At 32.1% G+C, this 24,281-nt stretch overlaps 3 protein-coding genes and 1 long non-coding RNA gene across 6 annotated transcripts; 2 read left to right on the top strand and 2 right to left on the bottom strand.

The window, feature by feature from the left end:
* Positions 1-224: 224 nt before the first annotated feature.
* On the bottom strand, positions 225-10,494 carry LOC123265929. 3 transcript variants are annotated; one of them, XM_044729912.1, is made up of 7 exons: positions 10,210-10,494; positions 8,565-10,121; positions 3,219-3,663; positions 2,039-3,133; positions 1,857-1,934; positions 1,601-1,780; positions 225-274 (listed from the first exon to the last, which is right to left on the bottom strand). In XM_044729912.1, the coding sequence occupies exons 2-7, from the start codon at positions 9,206-9,208 to the stop codon at positions 233-235; spliced, it is 2,484 nt and encodes an 827-aa protein (XP_044585847.1). In that variant the 5' UTR covers positions 9,209-10,121; positions 10,210-10,494; the 3' UTR covers positions 225-232. The 3 variants fall into 3 exon arrangements, with proteins under 3 accessions (XP_044585847.1, XP_044585849.1, XP_044585848.1); XM_044729914.1 differs by lacking the exons at positions 8,565-10,121; positions 10,210-10,494 and adding an exon at positions 6,909-7,813; XM_044729913.1 differs by lacking the exons at positions 8,565-10,121; positions 10,210-10,494 and adding an exon at positions 5,127-6,777.
* A 1,178-nt stretch (positions 10,495-11,672) lies between these two features.
* On the top strand, positions 11,673-14,751 carry LOC123265932 (corepressor interacting with RBPJ 1). The gene is made up of 5 exons (XM_044729916.1): positions 11,673-11,916; positions 12,022-12,116; positions 12,196-12,446; positions 12,535-12,658; positions 13,871-14,751. Exons 1-5 carry the CDS (start codon positions 11,845-11,847, stop codon positions 14,496-14,498), a joined length of 1,170 nt encoding a protein of 389 aa, XP_044585851.1. The 5' UTR covers positions 11,673-11,844; the 3' UTR covers positions 14,499-14,751.
* Positions 14,752-16,211: 1,460 nt separating this feature from the next.
* LOC123265931 (ribosomal protein S6 kinase beta-1) lies at positions 16,212-19,878 on the bottom strand. The gene is made up of 5 exons (XM_044729915.1): positions 19,488-19,878; positions 19,367-19,407; positions 18,264-19,296; positions 16,449-16,600; positions 16,212-16,390 (listed from the first exon to the last, which is right to left on the bottom strand). Exons 1-5 carry the CDS (start codon positions 19,575-19,577, stop codon positions 16,318-16,320), a joined length of 1,389 nt encoding a protein of 462 aa, XP_044585850.1. The 5' UTR covers positions 19,578-19,878; the 3' UTR covers positions 16,212-16,317.
* Positions 19,879-19,889: 11 nt separating this feature from the next.
* On the top strand, positions 19,890-20,636 carry LOC123265935. Its single transcript, XR_006509703.1, has 3 exons — positions 19,890-20,002; positions 20,272-20,458; positions 20,548-20,636. It is a non-coding gene; the product is annotated as an uncharacterized LOC123265935 (long non-coding RNA).
* The last annotated feature ends 3,645 nt before the right edge of the window (positions 20,637-24,281 follow it).

Consider the following 24,281-nt stretch of genomic DNA (forward strand, 5'->3'; position numbering starts at 1 on the left):
CGTCTTGATTTTTTTAACAATCTAGTTTTTGTATCAACTGGAGGCCGTATAAAATTAAATTAATACTCTTATTAACATCGCGATAATAATAATTATCCTCACTTTTGTGAATCGTAAACGAAAAAAAAATTATTTTTATCTTTTTCCCCTGACTAGATTCTTTTTTCGATTCAATCCCATTGGGGGTTGCCTTCTCGAGCTATGAGCGCTGTCGAGAAGTTTTCTGCTAATGCTAACCAGAACACACTTCTGAGTGGTCGTCCCAAGCGGAAACCTTAAAAAAATATAACAATAACAATAATCAAAATTATTTAAAGATCGATGATTTTATTTATTAAAGAGCATTTATTATTTTAAGGGAAAACACAACCGTGACGGTAGAAAAAAAGGTGATTTTCGGTAATTTTTTTGACATTGAAAATAAAGGAATTTAGAGATCGGATTGTTTTTATTTATTAAGGGTATATTAAAGATTATTACCCTAAATTTTTATGAAAAAATATTCAATTATTACAAAGTTATCAACAATCTCGTAGAGCACTAGAAAAAATTTCCCTCTCCATGGTCGCGTCGATAACTCAAAAAACGGATCATCTAAAAATAAAAACCCGAATTGCTTTTTAATCACTCAGGATGTAGTTATCGTTGCGCGTACGGAATTTTAAAAATTTTGATTTTAGAGATTTTTTTCAGCCGGGTTAAAACAAAAAAAAAAATGTAAAAATTATGAGAAAATTTTCAATCAGTCGCCATTTTTTTTTAAATTAAAATTTTCAAAATTTCGTACGTGCGACGATAACTACATCCTTACTGGATTAAAAAGCAATTTGAATTTTTTTTTTTAGATGATCCGTTTTTGAGTTATCGATGCGACCATGGACTGGGAAATTTTTTCTAGTGCTCTAGATTGTTAATAACTTTGTAGTAATTAAATATTTTTTAATAAAAATTTAGGGTAATAATCTTTAATGTATCCTTAATAAAATAAAAAAAATCCGATCCTGAAATTCCTTTATTTTCCCTGTCAAAAAAATTCCCGAAAATCACCTTTTTTTTTTAACGTCACAGTGGTGTTTCCCCTTTAAGCCAACTTACCCGATCCGATTTGAAGGTAGAATATTTAATTTTTATTTATTAATTATTTTATCACACCATTGTCTGTATAAGCACTTATACCATCTTCGGGTGAAAATATAATAATTAAAAATTTTTATTTTTGATTTTAAGACAAATTGTGTAAAAATATAATTGTTTATTCAGTGAAACTTTTTTCGGCAACCGTCTGAGCGGTCCGAATTATTTTTTCGGTTACCGAAGAAAGTTTCACTGAGCAAACAATTACATCTTTACACGATTTGTCTTAAAATCAAAAATAAAAATTTTTAATTATTATATTTTTACCCGAAGATGATATGAGTGCTTATACTGACAATATTGTGGTGAAATAATTAATAAATAAAAATTGAATCATCTACCATCAAATTTGATCGGATAAGTTGGCTTAAAATAATAAATGCTCTTTAATAAATAACAATAATATTAAAAATAAATATATTTTATTTTCAATTGTATTAAATTTTCAATTAAAAATATAAATTACCTGGCACTCTCGACTGCAATACCATTGGTTGCCACAGCCAGCACAAACAAACTGAGCAGCACGGTCGTGACATCCTTGACAACGGGGAGGAGTATCACGGTCCTCGCGATTATCACGGGTACTTGAACCTCGTCTGGTATCTCTCTCATCAATAAGAGAATTGTCCTCTTCAACGTCATCCTATAACAATAATAACGAGTATAAAATCATTATTTCATAATAAAAGTACTCAAACTGTAATAACTAACTAACTTACCACATGAACAACGTTATTTAAGTGTGTAGACGGTATCTGAGTGTTCACTACCGGAGTAATTGTAATTTCAGTTCGCGCCTGAAAAAAAAAAAATCATTAATTAATTGAATAAAGGATAAAACAACATTAAACTAATTACAGATGATTGAAATAGAATCTTAATATCATTACTGTGTTTTTACCTTGGAAGAAGAGAGGAGATCACTGATAGAGACTGGATTAGTTCCTTGATAAGCCTGAATAAGATTTTGTCCGTGAGTTATCTGCTGGGTCATCACAGCAGCAGACGCCGCGGAATTTCTTTCTCTCTCAGGCGCGGTTAATAATCTAGCAAGAGTCGGCGAGAATGTAGTAGGTCGAGGCGTTTGATTTTTAGTCAATATTCCATGGAGAAGCGATCCCGTTTGCTGAGTAGAAGCCGCCGGATTTATGGTAACCGTAGTCGGTGCGACAGGATGGAGGGTTACATCCGGATAATTTTGTGGGGTTTTTACAGGTTCACCTTGCTGTTGGCTAAGTTTAGCAAATTGCACAAGAACATCTTTGAAACTCATTGGATTATTAACGTCTCCAACATTGGAATTACTTTTGCACGAGTCAGTGCTAGAAGGTCTAGAATCTCCGTGACCTGTTTCAACCATCGCGCCGCCAGCTCCAAGATTAACATTAACAGAATTCCTCATCCTCCTGCCGCGACGAGGTACCGTTTCTGGATGCCGTAACCGGTAATCAGCAATTATTGATCTGACATCAACGATCGGGCCTTGTCGACCTTCGCCAATCTGTCTATTATCTAAATTTTGTTCACCAGCAGAACGTCTTTGCTTTCGTCCATCAACAAGCTGTTGTTGCTGGTGCTGGTGCTTGGAAGACACTCCGGAAGCATTTCTCGATGATTTTTGACTCAAATTTGCCACCTCATCATCGCCCTTTGAAATCGCCAGAGGAATTTCATCCTCTGTAGCTTGAAGATTTTCCCGTCCGGCCTCTATCCGCAATCTCGAGTTTACTCTCTCTTCATGAGTAACTTCACTGGCACTTGGAGTCTCTTGAGCTCGGCGTTCTTGACTGGCTTCTCGATGGGATTCACTCCACTCAGACATCAACGATAGACTCGCTGGTGGTAAACTGTCAGACATCTGACCGTTATTATTCTCTAGAAAACCCATAACTTGTCTCTTTCTCTCAACTCTCAGGTAAGCTTCTTCTTTAAGTTTCCTCATGCTTAAAATTTCATTCCACTCCATCTCTTTGGCTCTTGCAAGCTCGTCCAGCGCCTAAAGTAAAAAAAAAAGAAAAAAAAAAAAACCATCAGTGACACTTTCAACATTCTTAAAAAATCTAAAATATAATTATAAAAACCTGGACTTCAGCTCTCAATTCATCCGCTCGGGTAGCTAATTCCTCGGCGCTGATTCTGTCACACCCGACAAGAGAGTCAATGAACCTTTCTCTCTGTTCAAAGCATATTCTTTTAGGATTACCATTTGTAGAAAAGTTTGTCTCGTCAGTAGACCGTCGTTTACGTGTTTCTTTGCTCGGCAGTACTCTTGACTTTTTCTTAACTTGACTACAATCCTCATCATCAGACTGTCGTTCCTTTTTAACAAGACTATTTTGAATTCTCTCAACTTTAACCCGGCCAGTCGTAACAGAGGCTGCAGTCGCGGTTTCCTCCGGTAATGCAGCACCGTTCTGACGACTTTGCGGCACTTTTGGTGAATCTCCCGTGGTATCATCTTTCTTGTCATTGACGGTTTTGTTACCAGGGCTCGAGGCGCACTCCATCGCATGCATCTTGTTCAAACTGCAACAAAGATCCATCAAATTAATTATTCATACAAATACTTCTGTACTAAACAATTACTAATTACTATAGTTACTAGTTACTAAGAGGTAAAGGGTTCCATAGATAAATTTTAAGGGTCATATGGCTCTTGGTGTAGTGCCGTATCATAGATACAAGACAAAAATATAAATATATTCAATATAAAATAAGAAAAAAGACAAGGAAAGAGTGTCGGGGCTCAAGAGGTAACCGTCGCCCCTGAAGCGTCGTCGTCGATGCTCTAGAATAGAAGGTGACCGCGTGGGGTTAACGCATTCTGTCGAAAGAGTCTCCCTGCTTACTATCACTGACGTGGCTTTAATACACACATATATATATATATATATATATATATATATATATCTACGTACGTATGTATGCTGTGTATATGGATGGATGTTGGTTGACTCTATGTAGGCTTACTAAAAGAGCAAGAGAGAATAATTTTACGGTGAGACCATGAAGAAAGATAGATGAACAAGAGGTCGACAGCGCCGCCAACTAGAAAGTTCGTTGCACCCGGTGCCGTTCGCCGCACTCCCGCCGTTTTGGTGTCATCTCGCTGATATGTGTTATAATTCACCCCAAAAAACTTCCCTTTCGTTGTGACATCAATGTTATATCTATCTATATGTATGTATTTATAAATATAAATTGAAGATGATGATGATTGATGATGTATATTGTTTTAGAAAATAGAGATGGAGATATAGATACTGATACGGGTTATGGTGACCAAGACAATCAAGATGGTATTATTATCTGACACTCACGTTTAATTTAAGTTGATTGTGTTTACGATCATGTGTCGACACGTTATGTTGTGTTAGAATAAAAGCGACTGGGAGCTGAGCAAGCGGGACGGAGATATCGGGTGGAAGTAAGACAGAAAAATACGAGAAAGTGAAAGGGAAAGAGTGACAAGCGCGCGGCGACCAGGTCTAATCGCGACTAGAGCTTCGTCGCCATCGTTGCATCAGTTTGAGGGTGAAGGGAACGGAGGAGGTACGTGAGAAGAACCAGGAGAAGGAGGAGGTCAAAGACGAAGGCGAGCTGGCTGAGTTAAGTTGATCTTCGACTGTAAAATCTCTTGGAATAGGTCATGAAGAAAAAAAAAAAAAAAAAATTTGTAACAATAATAATTAACTGAAGCTAATGTAAGAAAAAATTAGCTTTTTAAAAAAATATTATCTAGAAACATGTGATATTTGTTTCCATAATATTTTTTTGTTAGGTAATTGTTGTAATTTAAAAAAAAATCCGTTTCTGAGCTGAGCATGACGCTCGTACTGGACTCGTCAAGGTTCCGCTTGAATTTTTATTATAAATAATACGTCTTATCAACTATCACGCATTGAGTAGAGAAAAACCTCGACCCAATTGGTGATTGTGACGCCACCAAGGTCGCGAGTTCCGTTCTCCTCCGTGACGACTTGACTCACCGAGACGCAGGTTTTAATCCAAGAGCAAGTAGAACATCGATCCCCGCCATCTTCTGCTCGAGATTATTCCTTCGGTCTTGATTACTACCAGTAACACTCCCGTATTCATAGATTCTCCCGGCAGTTGGACCAGCACCGGGACCACCAGAAACGGTATCCTTAACAGTAGAACGATCTTGAGTATCGTCACGCTTTGACTGACGATTTCCACCTGGATAGTATGATACCGTGTCAGAGTCAACCTTTTTATTGCGGTCCAACATTATTTTAGCATTAGAGACCTTGAGGATAGATCTTTTGGCGTCCTCAACCAGCATCTTGGTTACCGGTTGGACGTTAACGGGAACGCCGATTGTCGGTACAGCACCACGACGCAGTCTACTGCGCACCGGAAGTCCTAGTACTAGATGCTCCATATCCTTCTCGTACGAGTCATTGGTGAAATGTAATGAACAGATGCGCGCTGTCTGGATGTTGAAGGGTATGTCACCATTTGAGAGAGGAGCCCGACCGCAAGCCCGTACCCATCTCGCACGCACTTCCGGTATCTGCGGGAATCGATGGTAACGGATACGTCGGCCTCGAGTTCGTCGATGACTATTGCGACACGTTGCAACAGCACACTGTGGCATTTTTTATCTTTTCTTTTATTTTTTCACAAAACTTTTATGTCACCGCAAAACTTTTATGAATCTACGGTATAAATATATTATTATCATTAATTATCATTTGATATATTTATATAAAAACAAATATAAATATATTAACTGTCTACGCCATCTTTATACACTGCAGAGAAAACAAACTGGTAGCACGTTGGAATCAAGTTGCCGGTGTTGGTATCCTGGTATCAGTAATATCCGCTCGAGTTTTAAATCTAGGTTACCACTGTTTACTTTAAACTGTTAGCACTTGTACGTGTAAGGTCTTTGTACGATAATACCTTATATTTTAAATTAAACTATTTTTTTAATTATTTATAATTACTATATTACGGTGACACATGTCTCAGGTATGCTTGTAATATATATTATTTCTTTACAGTTAATAACACACAATCACAACTACTGGAAGATTTTGTTGTACATAAATAAAATATAGTAACTGCAGCTACTGTTCACTCGAGATCTCGCCGGTGAGTGAGGAGCGCGCGACAGACGAAAACACTCGTACGTTGTGCGACCGCAAGAGGTCGAAAGGGCATCGGTACCGCCCTGCTTTAAAGAAAGGACGACACAGTAAGTAGGGGAAGTACTATGGGAACCAGTACTCTATTTAATGGATGTATCTATTTATATTAATTAATTAATATTCCAGTATATAATAGTGGGCTATTATTGTTTACAATTAATTTATAAAGACAGAATTAATATATATAATTAAATGAATAAAAATAATGGGTCCAGAGCGTTAGATACGTCAACGTTAACGAAGGTACACACTATAACGGCGAGGACGACAGTGGTAGCAGCTGCGTGCTCGCCTCGTGTCCGCGCGAGACACCGTGAACCGGTGAACCAATGATGGTGCGAGCCTCGCTAAGGGCGTCGTAGCTCATGGAGGGGACCAAAAGAAGGGAGAAGATATCACTGAGAGTGAGAGTGAGATCGAGGATATTAGCTTGACGTGATGTTGCTCCGAGTACCAAAAGACCCTTTTTCAAATTTTTCCTCTTGTTAAAAATTTTAATTCTTTTATTTTTTTAGCTGTTATATTACGTAATACCTGTCGGGATATATTATTCATTAATAAATAAAAAATAAAAAATATATAGATATTTACTTGGAGTTGTTGAAAAAACATGCTGAGGCCGTGAGCTTAAAATCGCTTGACTGGTGAAGAAATAAAAAATAAAAATATGTTATTTTGAATGATGACCTTGAACATGGTCGGAGCATCTGTTGCGTATACATAATAATTTTTTTTAGCATCTCGAAAAGTAATTTTTGTCTGTTGAAATAGGCAAGTAGCTGGGATGGCTGGTATGGTTCTCTCCCGGGATTTCTTTGGTGCACGCGTTGCCATACCCTTGATAGATCCAGAAGGGCAAACACCCTGCTTCACGTGGCATTGGATCAGCCCCTCGATTTATCCTCTGTCTCACTCGGTGATAGATAGTCACGTGGGAAGAAACAAGAAAGAGGACCAGCCGAGGGAGCGAGTCTGCCTAGAAGGGGACTCCCTTCATCCTTGAGGTGGGGTCCTAGCCACCCCACTGTGTGTCGTGTAGGATCAATACCCGACACGATCCGAAGCTACCAAGTCCAAGCCATACCAACCCTGGCTCTGGCTATATAACCATACTCCCTCCACTGGTGTCTCGTTAGCTCCCTTTCTACCGGAGCCAAACATGTGCGGAGGAAATACTTGGAGAACCACCGATACGAGAGATGCGGGCATCCAAAATATCTAGGATATTTTTTTAGCCTGAAATATCTTAGCCTTTTTTATTCTCCTTCTTCTTCTTTATCCATAATATATTTTTAAAAAATCCTCATCTCTCTTTCTATCATCAACTTTGTTATTATCTACGTTCTCTCTCCTGCTTATTTTCATTCACATCAATACCGACTACCACATGTTCCCCATCCGGTTTCCAGGTACCAAAGCTGCGACCTTAATGCAGGTAGTCTTGCACACAGTTCGCAATAATAAACGGTTCGAGTCCAGCCTTTCAAGCTAAACAACTAAAAGAGAGAAGAATAAAAAAGAAGAAAAAAAAACCAGGTTTTAGAATAAAAGATCTCAGCAGTATCAAGGCCACGTTGTCTTCATTGGCTTCGGGAGAGTTCACGAAGAGTAAAACGGGAGTGAAGAGAGTAAAGAAGACACATCTGGTATTACTTGGTCTCGCATCATCCAGGACAAAGACTCTTTCAACTGAGAGTCCCCTCGTCTATCATGGCAGTTAATAGTAGTTGGAATTCGTATCATAAGCAGAGCTCTACACTGCTAAACACTAAACTAGAAGCTCTGCTCAGCGAAATCCGAGAGTCCAAGGGGGGAAAAAAGAGACCGGCGTCGGCGTTGCCAATGATGGCGGCTAGTGGTAGAGTGGCTGAAGCCAGATTACATTCTCTCTCCCTCTTCATCTCAGCTTCTCTGTCCTTTATTATGTTGGTTCGTAGTCTCACTGGTACCCACCAAGCGGATGTGGTGCGTAACAACGACCAACCCTGCGACTCCGGGTACCGTTTCTATGGTACCGTTCGGATTATCCCTCCCTTGCTGTCTCTCTCTAACTCTTCAACCGTCTCTTTTCCTCTCCCTCTGTGTGTGTACGTGTCATTATCAGGGGAACGCCGTTTACTGCACGAGGGTGAACACCATAACCGCCCAAGGCACTAGACCCGTTTGTTCGTTCGTTTGTTTCGTTAAAATAACCCTGGAACTAAAGTACGAAAATTTCAAGATTTTAAATTACTAAATAATACTCACCATTTTATACTACGCTTTATTATGCTCGACACGATCCTCTGGGACTTTCGCGTGGTCGTTGTCGCTCCCTGACCAGACAATTCCTTTGTGTTGTTTTTGTTCTTCAGGGTGGTTTTGCTCTTGTGCAAAGAAGAGCGCTCCATCCACTCGGCAACCGTCTCCGCCTGGTCTTTCGCCGGGTCTAGCAATTCATCATCGTGCAATATATTTTCAGCAGCTGTTGCGGGTCCAACGATTCCCAACTCAGAGTCTTCGCTACGACAACCCGAGACTGTTGATGACGTTTGATTTATCTCAGGAATTTCCTCAGCCTCAGTCATCTCTGAGGGCTTTTCATCTAACTGCTTTTCTTCCGACACTTTCGACGCTTTGTCAGGGCTAGCTCGTGCCGTCTCATCAAGGACACCTTCAACCTGTCCGCATTCTTTAGACGGCCTTCGTAACTGTGTCGCAGAATAATCATTGTCTTTTTTCTTTTCTTTTGAATTTTTCGACTCTGGTGATGAATTTTTTAGCTCGATTTTTTTTTCTACGCTGATACGCCGTTCCTTGGTTCCATTGCCTGGACTTTTATTACCAGACACCCCAGAGTAGAGAGTATTATCTCCCTCTTCGGGATTACTGATCACCGGGTTCTCTGACATCCCTCGTTTTCTTGTTTGCTTCACATCTCACTCTTCTCGATCCGACTTGGGTAACTTGGAGCTTACACTCTTGTATTTTATTTATCCTTGATAACTCCAACCGGCGTATTTTTATTTTTATCGACTGTTTATTTTACTCCGCCGATAAATAAATTTCTTCTTCAGCATCTTTCACCTCTTTCTCTTCCTAAATTCCTGCAGGTTAGGTATATTATGTACCTTTTTTTTTTCTTTTTTATTCTGGAAAACTTTTACATTCAATACTTTAACTGACAAGTACTTTATCTACTCCGTAATTTAATGAGAATAAAATTAAACTCACTAATTTATTTCTTGACAACTATCGTAGCGTTCTACTTACAGTTTGATAATTATAACTTTTGATTTATTTTTTTTTATCCGCAATAAATTAAAAAAAAAAATTATTAAACTTTCACATTCATTAAATTAAATTGTTCTCAAACTCATAAGTACTTTCACTGGTTGTTTTGCAAATCACTCACAATATTGTGAAATATCATCATTGTTTGTTATACATTTTTATATTCCACCACATATCAAGTCAATTGATATATATATATGTTTATGTTTTTAAAAATAATTATCAACAAAAAATCAATATCGATAGTTCATTGATAAGTAATCGCTGACAGTAAATTTATGTGTCAATATGGTAAATATTGTCTAGGTAAGTAGCAAAAAATTGTCAAAGGATTAAATACCATAAAATTGACAGTTTATTGAGCTGCCAATGACATTTAATATATTTATTTTCTTGAAATCGTTGAATTGATTGACGTCAACATAACCTTCTCATCTTATCAAGCTCTCACTCATCAGTTAATTATTAGACATCATCATGGGTTTTATATGCTGTGTATATCTTGTCTTGATAAAATATGTTATTGTCATGCTGAAATGTGAATGGCGCATTACATTAGTTATAAAAGAAGACAAGTGTATGAACTAAGTATAATGAGAATGAGTGAGATAATCCATACAAGCCGGAGAATAGATATATTCGTATCATCGGTGAGGTGTGACTTGATTATTTTTTATTAATCCACAGCACTTAGTTACTTTAATTTTTTAATTAACATATTTTTAGGTATTTGTTTACTAAAATAATTATTCATTTCAGTCAGTGTAATTACGTTTTTTAGTTAAAACACGAGCACTTAAAAATTTTTCATTAGATACGCGATTGTAAACCGCGAGTCGCGAGATTCGCGTTGACACCGCTGTAATTTTCGTCGGCAAAACTCCGTTGCACTCTCGGGGCTAGTGACCTCTGTACCGGGGTATTCTAAGCTATTTCTTATTTTTTTTCTTTATTTTTTATTATTTAAGGAGGGGATATTTTAAGGTACTTTCACATTATTTTTAAATTAACTATATTTGTAAGAAAAATATTATTATTGTTATTATTGATGTTTCAGGTATGGAAAAAATTGTTTCCGACAACCAGAAGATATCAATTGTTGGTATATATTCCAATGAAATATAAAAAATATATTGGGAAAACTGAAAATTCACCAAGATAAGTTGTCAAAAGTTATTGAAGATAATGAGTAATTTGATTATTGTAAATATTATTTTAATCTATTAAAACTTCAAAATTTATTGATGTTTTTTAAGATGTAATATTTGTTATTCTTCCTGATATTTAAAAAAAAAATTAATTGAAATAGTTTTAAGTTTAAAGAGTTTGATTACAATTATTTAAAATTATAATGATATATTTTAGGAACTGCAAAAATTCTTCGGTGATTGTTGACTTGACTTCAATTGTTTTTACTGATATTTAACAATTTCGTTATTGTTAAAAACGTAATTATTAGATACTAAATTTTTATTTTTATTTCTAATAATTTAACATAAATTTATGTATCTTTTAATTTTTCAGTTATTACACAACTCATAACTATGACATTTAAAAAGGTTATCAGTGAAAGAAAAATTAAACATTAAATACAATCATGTACAACAATTTTACACTTAATGTTCCATATTTCAACTAAACATGAAAATTAATTTAGCACATATTTATTAAATTTAAATAATTTTTTAACGAATAAATTGGACAAAAAAAAAATGAAAAAAAAATTGACATGTAGAAATTAAAAAAATTAAAAATGCAATTTTTTAAAAGTTATTTTTCAGAACAAATGTGTTAAAAAAATTGAAAAATTATCAAATGACTACTAACTTTAATGTCATCAACTAAACTATACGTAATTATTGCTTGTTTAAAAATTTCCCGCTTAAATATAAAACTAAAAAGAGGGCGCTACTTTTAACAATGTTTTTTTATTTTTTCAAGTCAAGTCAATAAATTATTTTTTCTAAAAAATGTAAAAAAGAACTCTTATTTCATTCTAAAAAAGAAAAAAAATTCATAATATAAAATAAAAAAAAATATTCAATGAAATTTATTTTTTAAAAAATTAAAAAAAAAACAGTTTTTTTTTTAGTTAATTTTTTTTTAATTTGATCAGACCGGAAATGAGTGAGTTCTTTTCCCGAAATGAAATGCAAGATAATTTTATTCAATGGCCGAATTTTTCACAAGCTGTCAGTGACGAAAAAAAAAAAGTTTTTTTTTTACTATTGTTGTTAATTAGATATTTGTAAAAATGGGAAAAGGGTTCAATAATTACATGTGTAAAAAGTTTTTTCATCCAGCTTCACGTGACAATTTAAAAAGAGTACGTAACTTTGTTGTCATTATTTATTTTTTTTTCGTTCTGTTATTTAAAAATCAGACATTTTGTAATGAGATATTTTTAAATGTTTGTTGTTTATTGTTACAGGTATGGATGGCAGAACAGCAGGCTGATGCTTATAAAAAAAAACAAGAAGAATTACGAGTTCAATATGAAAAAGAGCAGGATCTTCATAATAACAAGTGAGTACTAGGTTATGTTTACGTTCGTCAACTTGAACACAATCAATTATCCAGCCATTTAATTCATTAAAATTTTTAGAGCCCTGCTGAGTAAAGAAAGTAAGGACAAATTAAGCGTAAACTTTATGTACGAGCCTCCTCCGGGTGCTAAAAAAGAACGAGAAAAAGAAGACAACGAACCAGAGTATAAATTTGAATGGCAGAGAAAATATAATGCACCTAGGGAAAGTTATTGTAAAGGAGACAGCGAAATTAGGGATCAACCTTTTGGTATCCAAGTACGAAATGTTCGATGTATCAAGTGTCACAAATGGGGACATATCAATACTGGTAATTATAATGAAATTAATTCATATGAATTTATTAATGTAAGCTTAACTTATTTGGAATTTTTTTTTTTTTTTTTTTATTTAAATAGACAAAGAATGTCCGATGTATAGTCAGGCAATGAGTGTTGTTCTGGCTAATCAAGAAAAACAAGAAACTCCTTATGCTTTAACGCTGATTCAGCAAATGAGAGAAGATGGAATAGCTTTAAAACAGTAAGTATTGAAAATGATTTAAAGTTACATATTTTTAGTAAATTGATAAAAATACAAGTATCAAATGGTATGAGGCGTTTTGGGCTCAAGACAATTCATTTCTTATTGGAATTCAATTTTAATATTTCTAAAAAAAATTTAGAAAATGTCTGAGGAAATTAAAATCCGAGCAAAAACAGTTTCACTGTAAAAAAAATCGCGCCAAGTCCACGTTCATAAGACTATTAAGAAAAAAAAATTTTATTTCTTTACAAAAATATATAAAATAAAAAATTAAAAAATCCAAGTAACCGATATGGTTGTATATGATTTTCGGAAATTAAAAAAAATTTTAAATTAAAAGAAACAATTTTGGAACGTATTCAGTGTGCGTGGTTACGAAATATTTCACTTTTTATGAAATTCCTAAAATCTATCTACTAGGACTTTTAAAAAAAATTAAAGTACACAATCATGCACACCTTTTACACATTTTCGAAAAGAAAATATGTAAAAACATCAAAAAAAGGTAATATAAAAATTTTATCTAAAAACATGAGAGCTAAAATTTTTTCCAACTTTTGAAGGCAAAAAAGCCATCGAAATCTTTATTTTTTTCTTTCACGATATATTATATCATAAAGTAAAAGACCCAATTATTGTCACTAGCCTAGTTGTTTGACACTTGCAATTTTATTCTAATTAAAAAAATAAAATATCAAAAAATCATTTATTGATTTATTAGACTTGATTTGTTTTTTGTAATTAAAATAAAATTAAAAGTGTCGATATCTAGGCCAGTGTCAATAACTGGGTCTTTTACCTTAAATGCGCCGTAAAAACAAGCAGAATAAAAAAAAATTGAAAATGTTAATTTTTCACCTAGATATGGCCAAAAATAGGATGGACCCCACTTGTAAATAATTACCAAAAAAGTTCTGAATAGATAGACCCAGAAAACTAGACTCAGAAAAAAAAATTTTAATAAATACGCACAAAATCCATGATAAAAGAGAAGGGATAAATTTTCGGGGATAATTTGTTTTAGACCCAAAACGCAGTGAACCAAAAATATTTTTTAGAAATTACATTTTTTATTTTTCAAAATTTCTACAGTCAATTTTTTTTCTTGTTTTTTTTTACCACAATTTAGTTACTACAAAAATTCTTAAAATCATAAAAAATTTGTCAAGTTAATTTTCATATCAAATATTAATTTTAATTTAATTAAAGGTCAGCAATAACAGCTCAGCAACATTTGCGAATACCTCAGCATGAAGATCAATTGTTATCAGCGGATGAAGATGAAATGTCTGAAGAAGCATTTTTCAACTCTTTGTCTAAGAAAGAAAAGAAACGATTGATAAAGAAATTAGAAAAGATGGAGAAGAAAAAAGCCAAGAAAGAAAAGAAACGTAAGAGCAAGAAAGAAAAAAAGAAAAAATCAAAAAAACGTGAAAGTGTATCTAGCAGTAGCAGCAGCAGCGAAAGTAGTGATAGCGAGTCTGAGAACTCGAGCTCTGAAGATGAGAAGAAACGACGGAAAAAAAAGAAATCTAAAAAGACACACGACTCGAGTTCGAGTTCCTCTGATGAAGAAAGGATTGTAAAGGAAAAAGAGAGATCAAGAGAGAAAGACAGAGAAAAGTTCAAGGATAGGAGGCAAGAAGAAGTTAGAAGAAGAGACGAGAGATTTGATCGTCGACCTGATCGTCGAGATCATGGGCATTATTATGATAAAGAAAGTTTTAAAGATAAGACTGATTATAATCGTGATCGTAATCGGCATGATCGCAAACGAAAGTCTGAAGAATCAGACGAACGAAGATATCGACGTGATAAACGAATCAGGAATTCTTAATCCAGTTACTTTTATTGATTGTTTTATATTAATACTAACATGTTTACCTTTTAAATAATATTGTTTGTTTAAATTGGTATTTATATTTGATAATTATATGAAGGATTTATTGAACCTAATTAACAATGTTACATCGAAGTCACCAATGCTGTTTTTAATTAATTGTTTTATTATATTTCATAAATGAGCAAATGTATTTACATGTACAATAATAATATTAATAATAATAAGACTCTACAATCGACAAACATTATTGGTCATGTAATAATTAAATGAATTACGTTTATTTTTTTTTTTTTTTTTTTTTTTTTTTTTTTTTATATAATTATTCCTGTCGAGCACTAGACAAGTGAAACATGAAATAAATTTTATTGATTTATATAATTTATAATCGTTTAATAAATCGAATTAATGAATTTACTATTTACAATAGAGGCAATGAGCATGTTTTTATATAATTTGCGCTGAAAGATATATATATATATATATATATATATATATATATATATATATATTTTTTTTTTTTTTCATTTTTACAATTTATTTAGTTGGTTAATAAATAAAAAAAAATAAAAAAAAAATAGTACGTAATTATTTTTCGAAAAATTCGATACGTAAAAAAATCTAGTTATACAGTGATTTATGTAATTTTAAATTACATATTTAATTTTGTTGTTTTAATTTATTAAGAATAGAGAGGATAAAGTATTATACTATTACAATCAACCGTTGCAGGCACGTATTGCACGTCGCTAGCATTAACGCTAGAGAGTGCTTTGCTATTTTAATTTACACACAATAGTTACGTAGAAAATAATAATTGTTTTTTTCACTTCTTTCAGTTTTAAATAATATAGTAACAACAATTATCTAATGTAAATCGTTATTTTTTTTTTTTTTTTTTATAGAGGAGTTGCAATTATAACTGCATTATTTTATGTATTTAAATCTATATATGCCTAAATAATCAGCATTATTTAATATTTTATCATCAACAATTTTTCGAATCTACATGAAAAAGATATATCTATCTATTGGTATTTGCGGTGAACACTTGGGCAGTTTGCAATTACTCTTTGTATTGTTTGTTTTATTAATACGGTATTATCGGCAAAAATTAACAGTATAATTATCATTTAAATAATTTATAGAAAAAATTAAAAAAAAAAAAAATAGCAACAATGATTCCGCAAAATTTGTACTAATTGTACAATCAATTCTCCTCTTTGTTTCGTAGTTTTTATGTACATGACAAACAAAACAAACTTAAACAGTTATATCTTGTGTAGACGGCAGAAATATTGACATCGATATTTCTATTTAGTTTAAATAAAAATAATCGATTGACTTTAACTGATCGACTGCGAGGAATAAAATAAAAACTTTTAACTTTAAAAATAATATTTTTAACAATTTGACTGTCTCTTACCGCTAAATTATTTTACAAACTTGAAATTAAAAATAATTACAGACATATTTAATATCTCTACAACAAAAACCTTTGGATTAAAGTTAGAAGTCAAAAGTTTATATTTTAATCCTCAGTGAAAAATATTTCTCGTTGTAAATTTTCAACTAAAGAAAACTATAAAAAAGAAATTATAACATTTTATACTTTAAATCCTTAAATATTACGAATAACTGAAAATATCAGATGCTAAACAACCGAAAAGCAATCGCGCGGCAGTGAATACGCTCGAGATCTTGATAATATCTCGAGCATTCGTTGACTCAGCTAAAAGAACAAAAAAATATATATGTGTATAATTTGGGCGTTTTATTAAGACGCGTCTATGCTAGTGCTGCTTTCTCGAGCTAACTATAAATGCTCCGAAAGCTGTGCTACATCCATCATTTCTGAATCTTCTAGACTATTGCGCCCACGCGTGAATCTGAAAAATAAAATAAATTAATTATTCTGATTTTACTTTTTTATCGATCAAATATTACCTGGATTGTAACTGATAACTTAGTCGGTTGTTAGCTGCCGGAGAATAACATCTTCTGTGACTCGAGCTCAGAGACTGATGTCGTGGGCTACGAGAATTTTTCGACTGGCTGTACAAGCCTTCCAGAACACTTGGAGCAACATAAGTAAAGCCCTGAAATAAATTGTAACAATAATCTACTTACACTTTACAAGATAAATTTAAGGGTGTAGTTAATTTGGTCACTTTCGAAAATTCGATTTTTTTTTTACATTTTTTGAATGGATATGTATCTAAGAATTCACGGGGATGTGTTAAATATTTCGGGTGAAGACTCGCAAATTAAATTTTGGTAAGATTTTTTATTAAAAAAAAATTTAAAACGCATTTTTCTCAAAACTGTTTTCACGGACAGCCAACACGACTTCTCCGGAACCCGTGGGCCGATCCTTCTAAAATTTTAACCACGTATTCTACACATAAATACTCACAAAATAGACTATCATCGTGTTTTTTACAAATGACAGTGAAAAAAGAAACAATTATTTACTTGTTTATTTACAGTTATTATATCAATTCATCTACCCTAGTTAAATCATGTTAAAATTAAATTTAAATCATATTATAATTAAACATAAGTATATTGTTATCTTCATTATATCCTAAATTTTATATTATTGTATCCACTATTGCAAAAATTATTTTGTAAATTTTGTCATTTGGCAACGGCCTTGGCATTATTAAATAAATAAATAAATAATTTTTTTTGGTTTTTGTTACCTAAAATTAACAACAATTGTTAAAAATTAATATCAGTAGTCTACACTGAAAAAAAAAATTTTTTTGTCCAGAAAAAAATTTCTTGGCTCAAGAATCGTTTAAAATAAATTTTGGTTTTTCGACAAAAGAATATCAATATCTATCATGATAATAAACTATTGGCATTAATTTTGATAGATTAACAAATGAACAGGTTCACTTGAATAAAACAAAAAATAATTCGATTAATTCGATCAATTCTTGAGACAAGAAAATATATTCTTGAAAATTATCAAGAATATATTCTTGTAACAAAAAAATTTTCTCAAAAGTAGTAATTTTTTTTCTCAGTGTATTTTGTAACGATTGTCATACAAAATCTAAAACACTTCGGTTTTTTTTGTTTTAAATAAGCTGTTGCCTAATCATCGTGTAGGAGCCGACTTGCCTCAAAATGATGGCATTCCGTTTGAATACGAATTTTGTACAAGAAAACTGAAAAAAAATTAATAAAAAAATTTTTATTTTTGTAATTTAAGACTTCATTTAGTAATTATTTACAAGTGGGGTAAACCCATGCTAGCCCATGTTAAATTTTTTTTTGATCAATTATTTTTTTTTGATTGTTCGTTTTTTATGTACTTTTCAAAAAAAAAAAATATATCAAAAACATCAAAAAAAGATAGAATAGAAATTTTATCGAAAGCCAGACATAACAGCCAAAATTTTTTCCAACTTTAAAAAGCTGTCGAAATCTTTATTTTTTTCTTTCACGACATTTATTATCATAAATGCGCCGTAAAAACAAGCAGAATAAAAAAAAATTTGGAAATGTTAATTTTTTAACTAGTTATGGCCGAAAATTGGGTTGACTCCACTTGTAAATAATTACCTTTCATTGATCATGCCTAACAACTTTTACTAACATATCTTTAATAGCAAGCTCATGAGAAATTCCCAAAAATAGCTTTTTTTTTTATCCGATAAACTATACTACACCCTTAAGTTTCAGCCAGTGACAAAAAATTATTATTTTATTTAAAAAATGACTCATTAAAGTTAAATAAAAATACTTTACCTCAAATATTAAATTCGCAGACTCACTTAGAGTGCTTTCGACAGGTGAATCAACAGGGACAGTTGCCGTAAACTGTTCGTCAAACTGAGACGTATCATCAGCGCTCTTCAAAGATGGTTTGAAAGGCGGCTCCAATTTACGCGAGATAACATCTTGCCAACTGATATGTTTGAAAAAGTTGTGATTCATAATCTGTTCGGCATCTTCAGGACCTGACCCTAATCTCTGGGGTACTTGTCTCTTCAGGAGCTTCCTTATCAAATCCCTGGCATCTGGCGTTAGATATTGCGGCAAAGCCAACTTACCTTTTAATATCTTCTCAATAGTTTTTTTACGATCGTCGGCAGTAAATGGTGGCATGCCAGTCAACATGTCGTACATTAAAGCACCAAGGCTCCACCAGTCTACAGCTTTTCCATGGCCACTTCTTGTTAATATTTCCGGTGCCATGTACTCAATCGTTCCGCAAAACGTATGAGTCACAGTTCCTTCTTGAATGTGCTCTTTGCACAGCCCAAAGTCTGTTAATTTAACGTGGCCTTCGCGATCCAACAGAATATTCTCAGGCTTTAAGTCGCGATAAATTATCCCCAACTTATGGAGGTGCTGGAGCGCGAGTATTATCTCAGATAAATAGAAACAGGCCGTATCTTCGAGAAATATTCCTTCACGATCTAAGTAAGTAAATAGTTCACCGCCACACAGATACTCAAGAATCAAATAAAGTTTACCCCCTGTTTGAAATGCATAAATTAAATTAACAATAAATGGATGTTTTACCGCTTCAAGAATATTTCTCTCTGCTTTGGTATGAGCTGTATCCTTCTGGTTCCGAATAATCGAGGCCTTGCACAAGACTTTCATTGCGAAAATACTTCCTTTGTCTTTACCACTTACTTTTCTTACTTGAAATACTTTTCCGTAGCCACCTTCGCCTAAAATTTTGCACAGTTCGAAATCCTTAGGGCCGACCTTTTCATCGCTAGGATTAACAGTCTGCTCTGAGAGTTGAACTCTCTCTACATCCTCGGATCTAAAGTTTAAATAAAAGCATAAATATTTTGTCTCAGATAAATAAATTAAAAATACAACAATAAACTTACTCCAAAATTTCATTCACATCAGGATGCGTGTTGTACTCGCTCTGTAAATAATAAAAAAATAATAAATATGTTAGCTCGCTCGGTGATTGAAAATTAATAAGAATATTATATAAATAATTACCTCCGCAACTTCGAGAATATCATCGTCATCAGACTCATCTTGATCGACATTATCGCCGTCGTGCAGCTCTATGTCGAATATTCCGGCCATATTATTGGTAATTAGCAAATATTTTTTTTAATAACAAATTATATCTGATTACATCGACTGTTGCTGATTCGTTGCGTTCTAACAAACTAAACTAAATTATTTTTTTTATATCGCGTGGTTATCAAGGTCGTTTGAATACGCCTCAACACTAAAATAATAATTCTGCTCAATTAATCTCACGATTAATTAACACAACCAGCAATAATGTTCTCGCTATATTATTCAACTGATATACACACTATGTGTGTTTTTTTTGCCAAGCACAAGGGTTAAGATTTTAGTTTCGTCTTGAACGTATTTTGCCCGGATCAAATACCACTCAGTATTTATCACTAAACTCGATCTTCCTGACCTCTGGTGGTTTTTTAAGCTAACATTCTTGCTTAATAAATTCAACAAAAAAAATTTTAGATGAAGGAAAAATTGTAAGTAATTATTGTAATTATAATAACAATAAAATCTATGAATATTTATATGAAGAATATAATTTCTGATATTTATATTAGTCATTGCTTTACTCTTTAAAGAAGAGAATTATCAATAGAAATTGTTTACAAGAATACTTAGCAGTGTATCTATCATCAGCAGTTGACTGATAATATCTTTTGTTTTATTATTGTTTATAATTACATTTAATTGCGTCGATTAAATATCTTATCGTTTTTCAATTTTAATATTTTTTTTTTTGTTTCAGAGCAAATCAAACTTGGGTAATAGAATTTATTAATAAATATGGTCGAGTCTCGTTATGAGTAATTTATTTTCTTTTTTTATAGCCAGACTCGCGTTAATATGAGAAACACTAATAGGACTCTTAAAGAGACTATACTGTAAATCAAAAGAATTTTTTCAAATTATTGCAACACATAACATTTGAAGATGTAATGCAACAATTAAGTGTTCAACATATTTATATTATTATTATAAATTTTTACGTTTATGTATAATATTTATTTTAATATTTTTGCAGGTCTATGATATCATACTGACTCAGCAAATATCTGACAGTTTTTGAAATTTTTATAACTAATCAATTATGATAAAAAAAATATCTTTGAAAATTCGCATTTATAATTTTTTTTTTAATTTCTACGTAGAAAATTATTACAATAAAAAAAAAATTAGGAAAACGGTTGACCCTAAAGGCCATCTCTGCAACTTCTCGCTAATTCCATACTTAAGCGCTGAAAACTGCACTTATAACGTTTTTGAGCTCTTCGAACTCAAAAATATAATTTTCGTGACATTTTGAGCTCAAAAGTCTGATAAAAGTTTAATAAAAAAAAACACTATTTTTTAAATTTTCAAACTGCAATTACTTTTGAATGAATGAACTGATTTTCACGCGATTGGTAGCATTCGACGCAGTTTTATAAATCCTATGATTTACTTTCAAACAAAAATTGATCGGACTAGAAATTTCGGAGTAATAAAAAAAAATCACTTTTTTTCGATTTTTTTCGTCAACGATAACTCACGAACGAATCAACCGATTTTGACCGGCCTGACATCGATCGACGTGGTTTTTTAAAGCTAAGAGCTGACTTGTTTTTTGAATCAATCAGTGAAGCCGTTTAAAAGTTATTAAAAAAAAACCACATTTGAAAAAAAATTTTTTCGTCGTTTTTTTGAGGTTTCTCAAAATTTACTGATCCAAATCGGTCTAAATTGTATTAAAAATCTAAGTTTGGTTAAGTCCTTACGAATGGCGCCAACCGCGATCAAATCGGTTAAGCCGTTCAAAAGTTATGAGAGATTTACAGACACACACATTTTCAATTTCCTTAGGGGGAAGTTAAAAATGTTATTTTCAATTGCAATTATTTCAAGTTGGGTGACGTAAATCGTCTTCAAATTTTAACAGCATATGTATTATACATTTATTGTCTTATATTCAAAGTTTTGAGGATTTCTTACGATATTACTTTCATAACCGTACTATCTTAAAAAAAAGACAGCATAACAATACAGAAATGTAGATCTTTATTATATCAAAATCTACACCTGCATTTGTTCAGAATAAAATTTGTTTAATTTCCTATCAAGTTATCAATTTTTTTATCAAACAATTTTTTATTTCAATATACCTATATCCATTTTACAGGCTCTTTTTCTTAAATAATTAATAAAATATATTTATTTTTTCAATAACTACACCGGCATTTAAATATATATTCATGCTTTATACTTAAAAATGATCTATAACATTAAAAAATAATTTTTCTTTTTCAAAATTAATTGATTATTTATGGACTATGTATGTAACTAGATTTATAATAATACCGATTTTCTTTGTATAATCAAACAATTTATTTTAACTCTCTTAAATTTGATGTTAATTTATAAAACATTAATTACTTGATAAAAATTTATCTAAATAAACAGTAACATGAAATATTTCCAATCACAACAAACTATTTAAATTATTAGTACATAATTCAAGCTACTAACTGATTGTTTATGTTATACGATTGTTAATTATTTACAAGGTGCTACTTATCCACTCATTACACAAATCGCAGGTGTATTTAAATAAATCTTTTTGCATTTGTTTGAATGTTTGATTCAAATGCTGTAGACATCTGTAATAAGAATATTTTCCGCAGTTATTATATTCGAACCAGCTAGGATTGTTATCGATTTCTTCGTGACCACATCTGAGGCACTGATCAGAAAAATTGAACGACTCAATAATATCAATTTTCAATTGTTCTCTTAATTGTATTGGGTCAAATTGAGCGATAAAAAGTAAAATGCCCTTGAAAATTTCCTGCATGAAATGAATCACGACAATTTCGCAGTTGTCAGAATCTGCCTGAAGCCGGTGTTTGCTATACGATACAGACTAATTTTTAAGCGATTCTTTAAATATTTTGTTGTATCGAAATCCAAAATTTTTAAAAAACTCTTCACACTTTTTGTAGTATTTTGTTATTATTCGGCATAGGATCCATGTAATAAAAACGGCTATTCTTAACATCAATAAAAATGAGGACCCAGTGCTGATTATTTATGTTAAGGGGTAGAAAAATGGTAGTATTATTGTCCCATAGTTATTCTAAATTATTTAAAAAGTTTGGTCTAACATTTGAACATTTCTTAACTAAAATACAATTGTATTTAAGTACTTAGTTCACAATTAGTAAAGCCAACATACGGTCGAAAAGCCCGAGTCGAAATATCAGACCCGTTTAAGCTGTAAAAGTTTCCAAATCCTTTGTAGTTCAATTCGCCGCCTTAGAAGATGCCTGTTTTGGCAGTAAAAGTCGGAGTGAACTATGGATACAGTGAAAACAGGTTCACTGAGTTCCGTTTTCAATGTAAATTTTATCCAAAGAATAATAATAATAATGCAAAGTCGAAACATCAGACCCGTTTTAGCTGTAAAAGCCGGGGTGAACTAAGGACATAGTGAAAACAGCTCCACTGAGTTCCGTTTTCAATGTAAATTTTATCCAAAGCATAATAAATAATAATAATAATAATACTAATATCATTATTAGTAGATTTCATAATAATCTAACTATTGCAGTCGTCCTTATAGCGCAACTTTTAAAAAATTCACCCATTTTCTGAATCAGCTTGACAAACTGAGTCAGAAAATATCTTTCATTCAAAAGTTTATATGTCGCGTTCCAGATACCATAAAGGCGTATTCCGGCAAAAAGCCCCAGTGAAAAGCTATCGGTGCGTATAAAATATTTTTTTTCGGGAATCGACGAATTTTCGTCTGAAATGTGCAGAAATGTAGAAAAAAAATTCTATACGCCCTTATGGCTCTCGGGACCCACCTCGGATGCCATAAGGGCGTATAATAAAAATTTTTTTTTCGGGAATCAACTTATTTTTACCTGAAACGTTGAGAAATACAAAAAAAATTTTTCTCAAATTTAATATTTTTTTTTGTCCAAAAAAAATTTTTAGTTTGGAGAAAAATTTTTTTTTTTGCATTTCTGCACGTTTCATACAAAAATAAAATGATTCCCGAAAAAAATGAACCAATATATTTTTGTAGAAAACGTGCAGAAAAGCAAAAAAACATTTTACTTCAAATTAAAAATTTTTTTTGGACTTAAAAAAAAAATTTAATTTAAAAAAAAAAAATTTTATTTTGAGAAAGATTTTTTTTAGTATTTTTTGACTTTTCAGGTAAAGATACCTGATTCCCGAATGAAAAAATTATTTTTATACGCCTTTATGGCTCCCGGGACCTACCTCGGATGCCATAAGGGCGTTTGAAAAAAATTTTTTTTTGGGAAACCGACGATATTTTTTCGTGAAAAACGCAGAAAGCAAAAAAAATATTTCACCAAAGTAAAAATTTTTTTTTGACTTAGAAAAAAAAAATTAAATTTTTCAAAAATTAATGTTTGCTAGAATTACATTCATAATCTATTAAAAAATAGTGTGAATATTGATCAACAAATTTTATGATTTTAAATGCATAAGGGATTATTTTATTAATTTATTTACATGTAGCTATCAAACGTTGAAATATTCTTTTATTGACTCAAGGAAATTAACCTTATCTTTTTAACACCATATTTTAGATGGTAAATAATAAAGATAATTATTTATATTTTTTAACTGATTTAATTCAACAAAATTAATGTTTTTCTAGGTTTATAAGTATAAAAAATTTGAACAATATGCAAAGATTAAACTGTTCCTTATACAATCAATCAGTTCCTGGAGCATTAGATG

The sequence above is a fragment of the Cotesia glomerata genome, linkage group LG5, assembly GCF_020080835.1.
Source record: "Cotesia glomerata isolate CgM1 linkage group LG5, MPM_Cglom_v2.3, whole genome shotgun sequence".
Taxonomy (NCBI): domain Eukaryota; kingdom Metazoa; phylum Arthropoda; class Insecta; order Hymenoptera; family Braconidae; genus Cotesia; species Cotesia glomerata.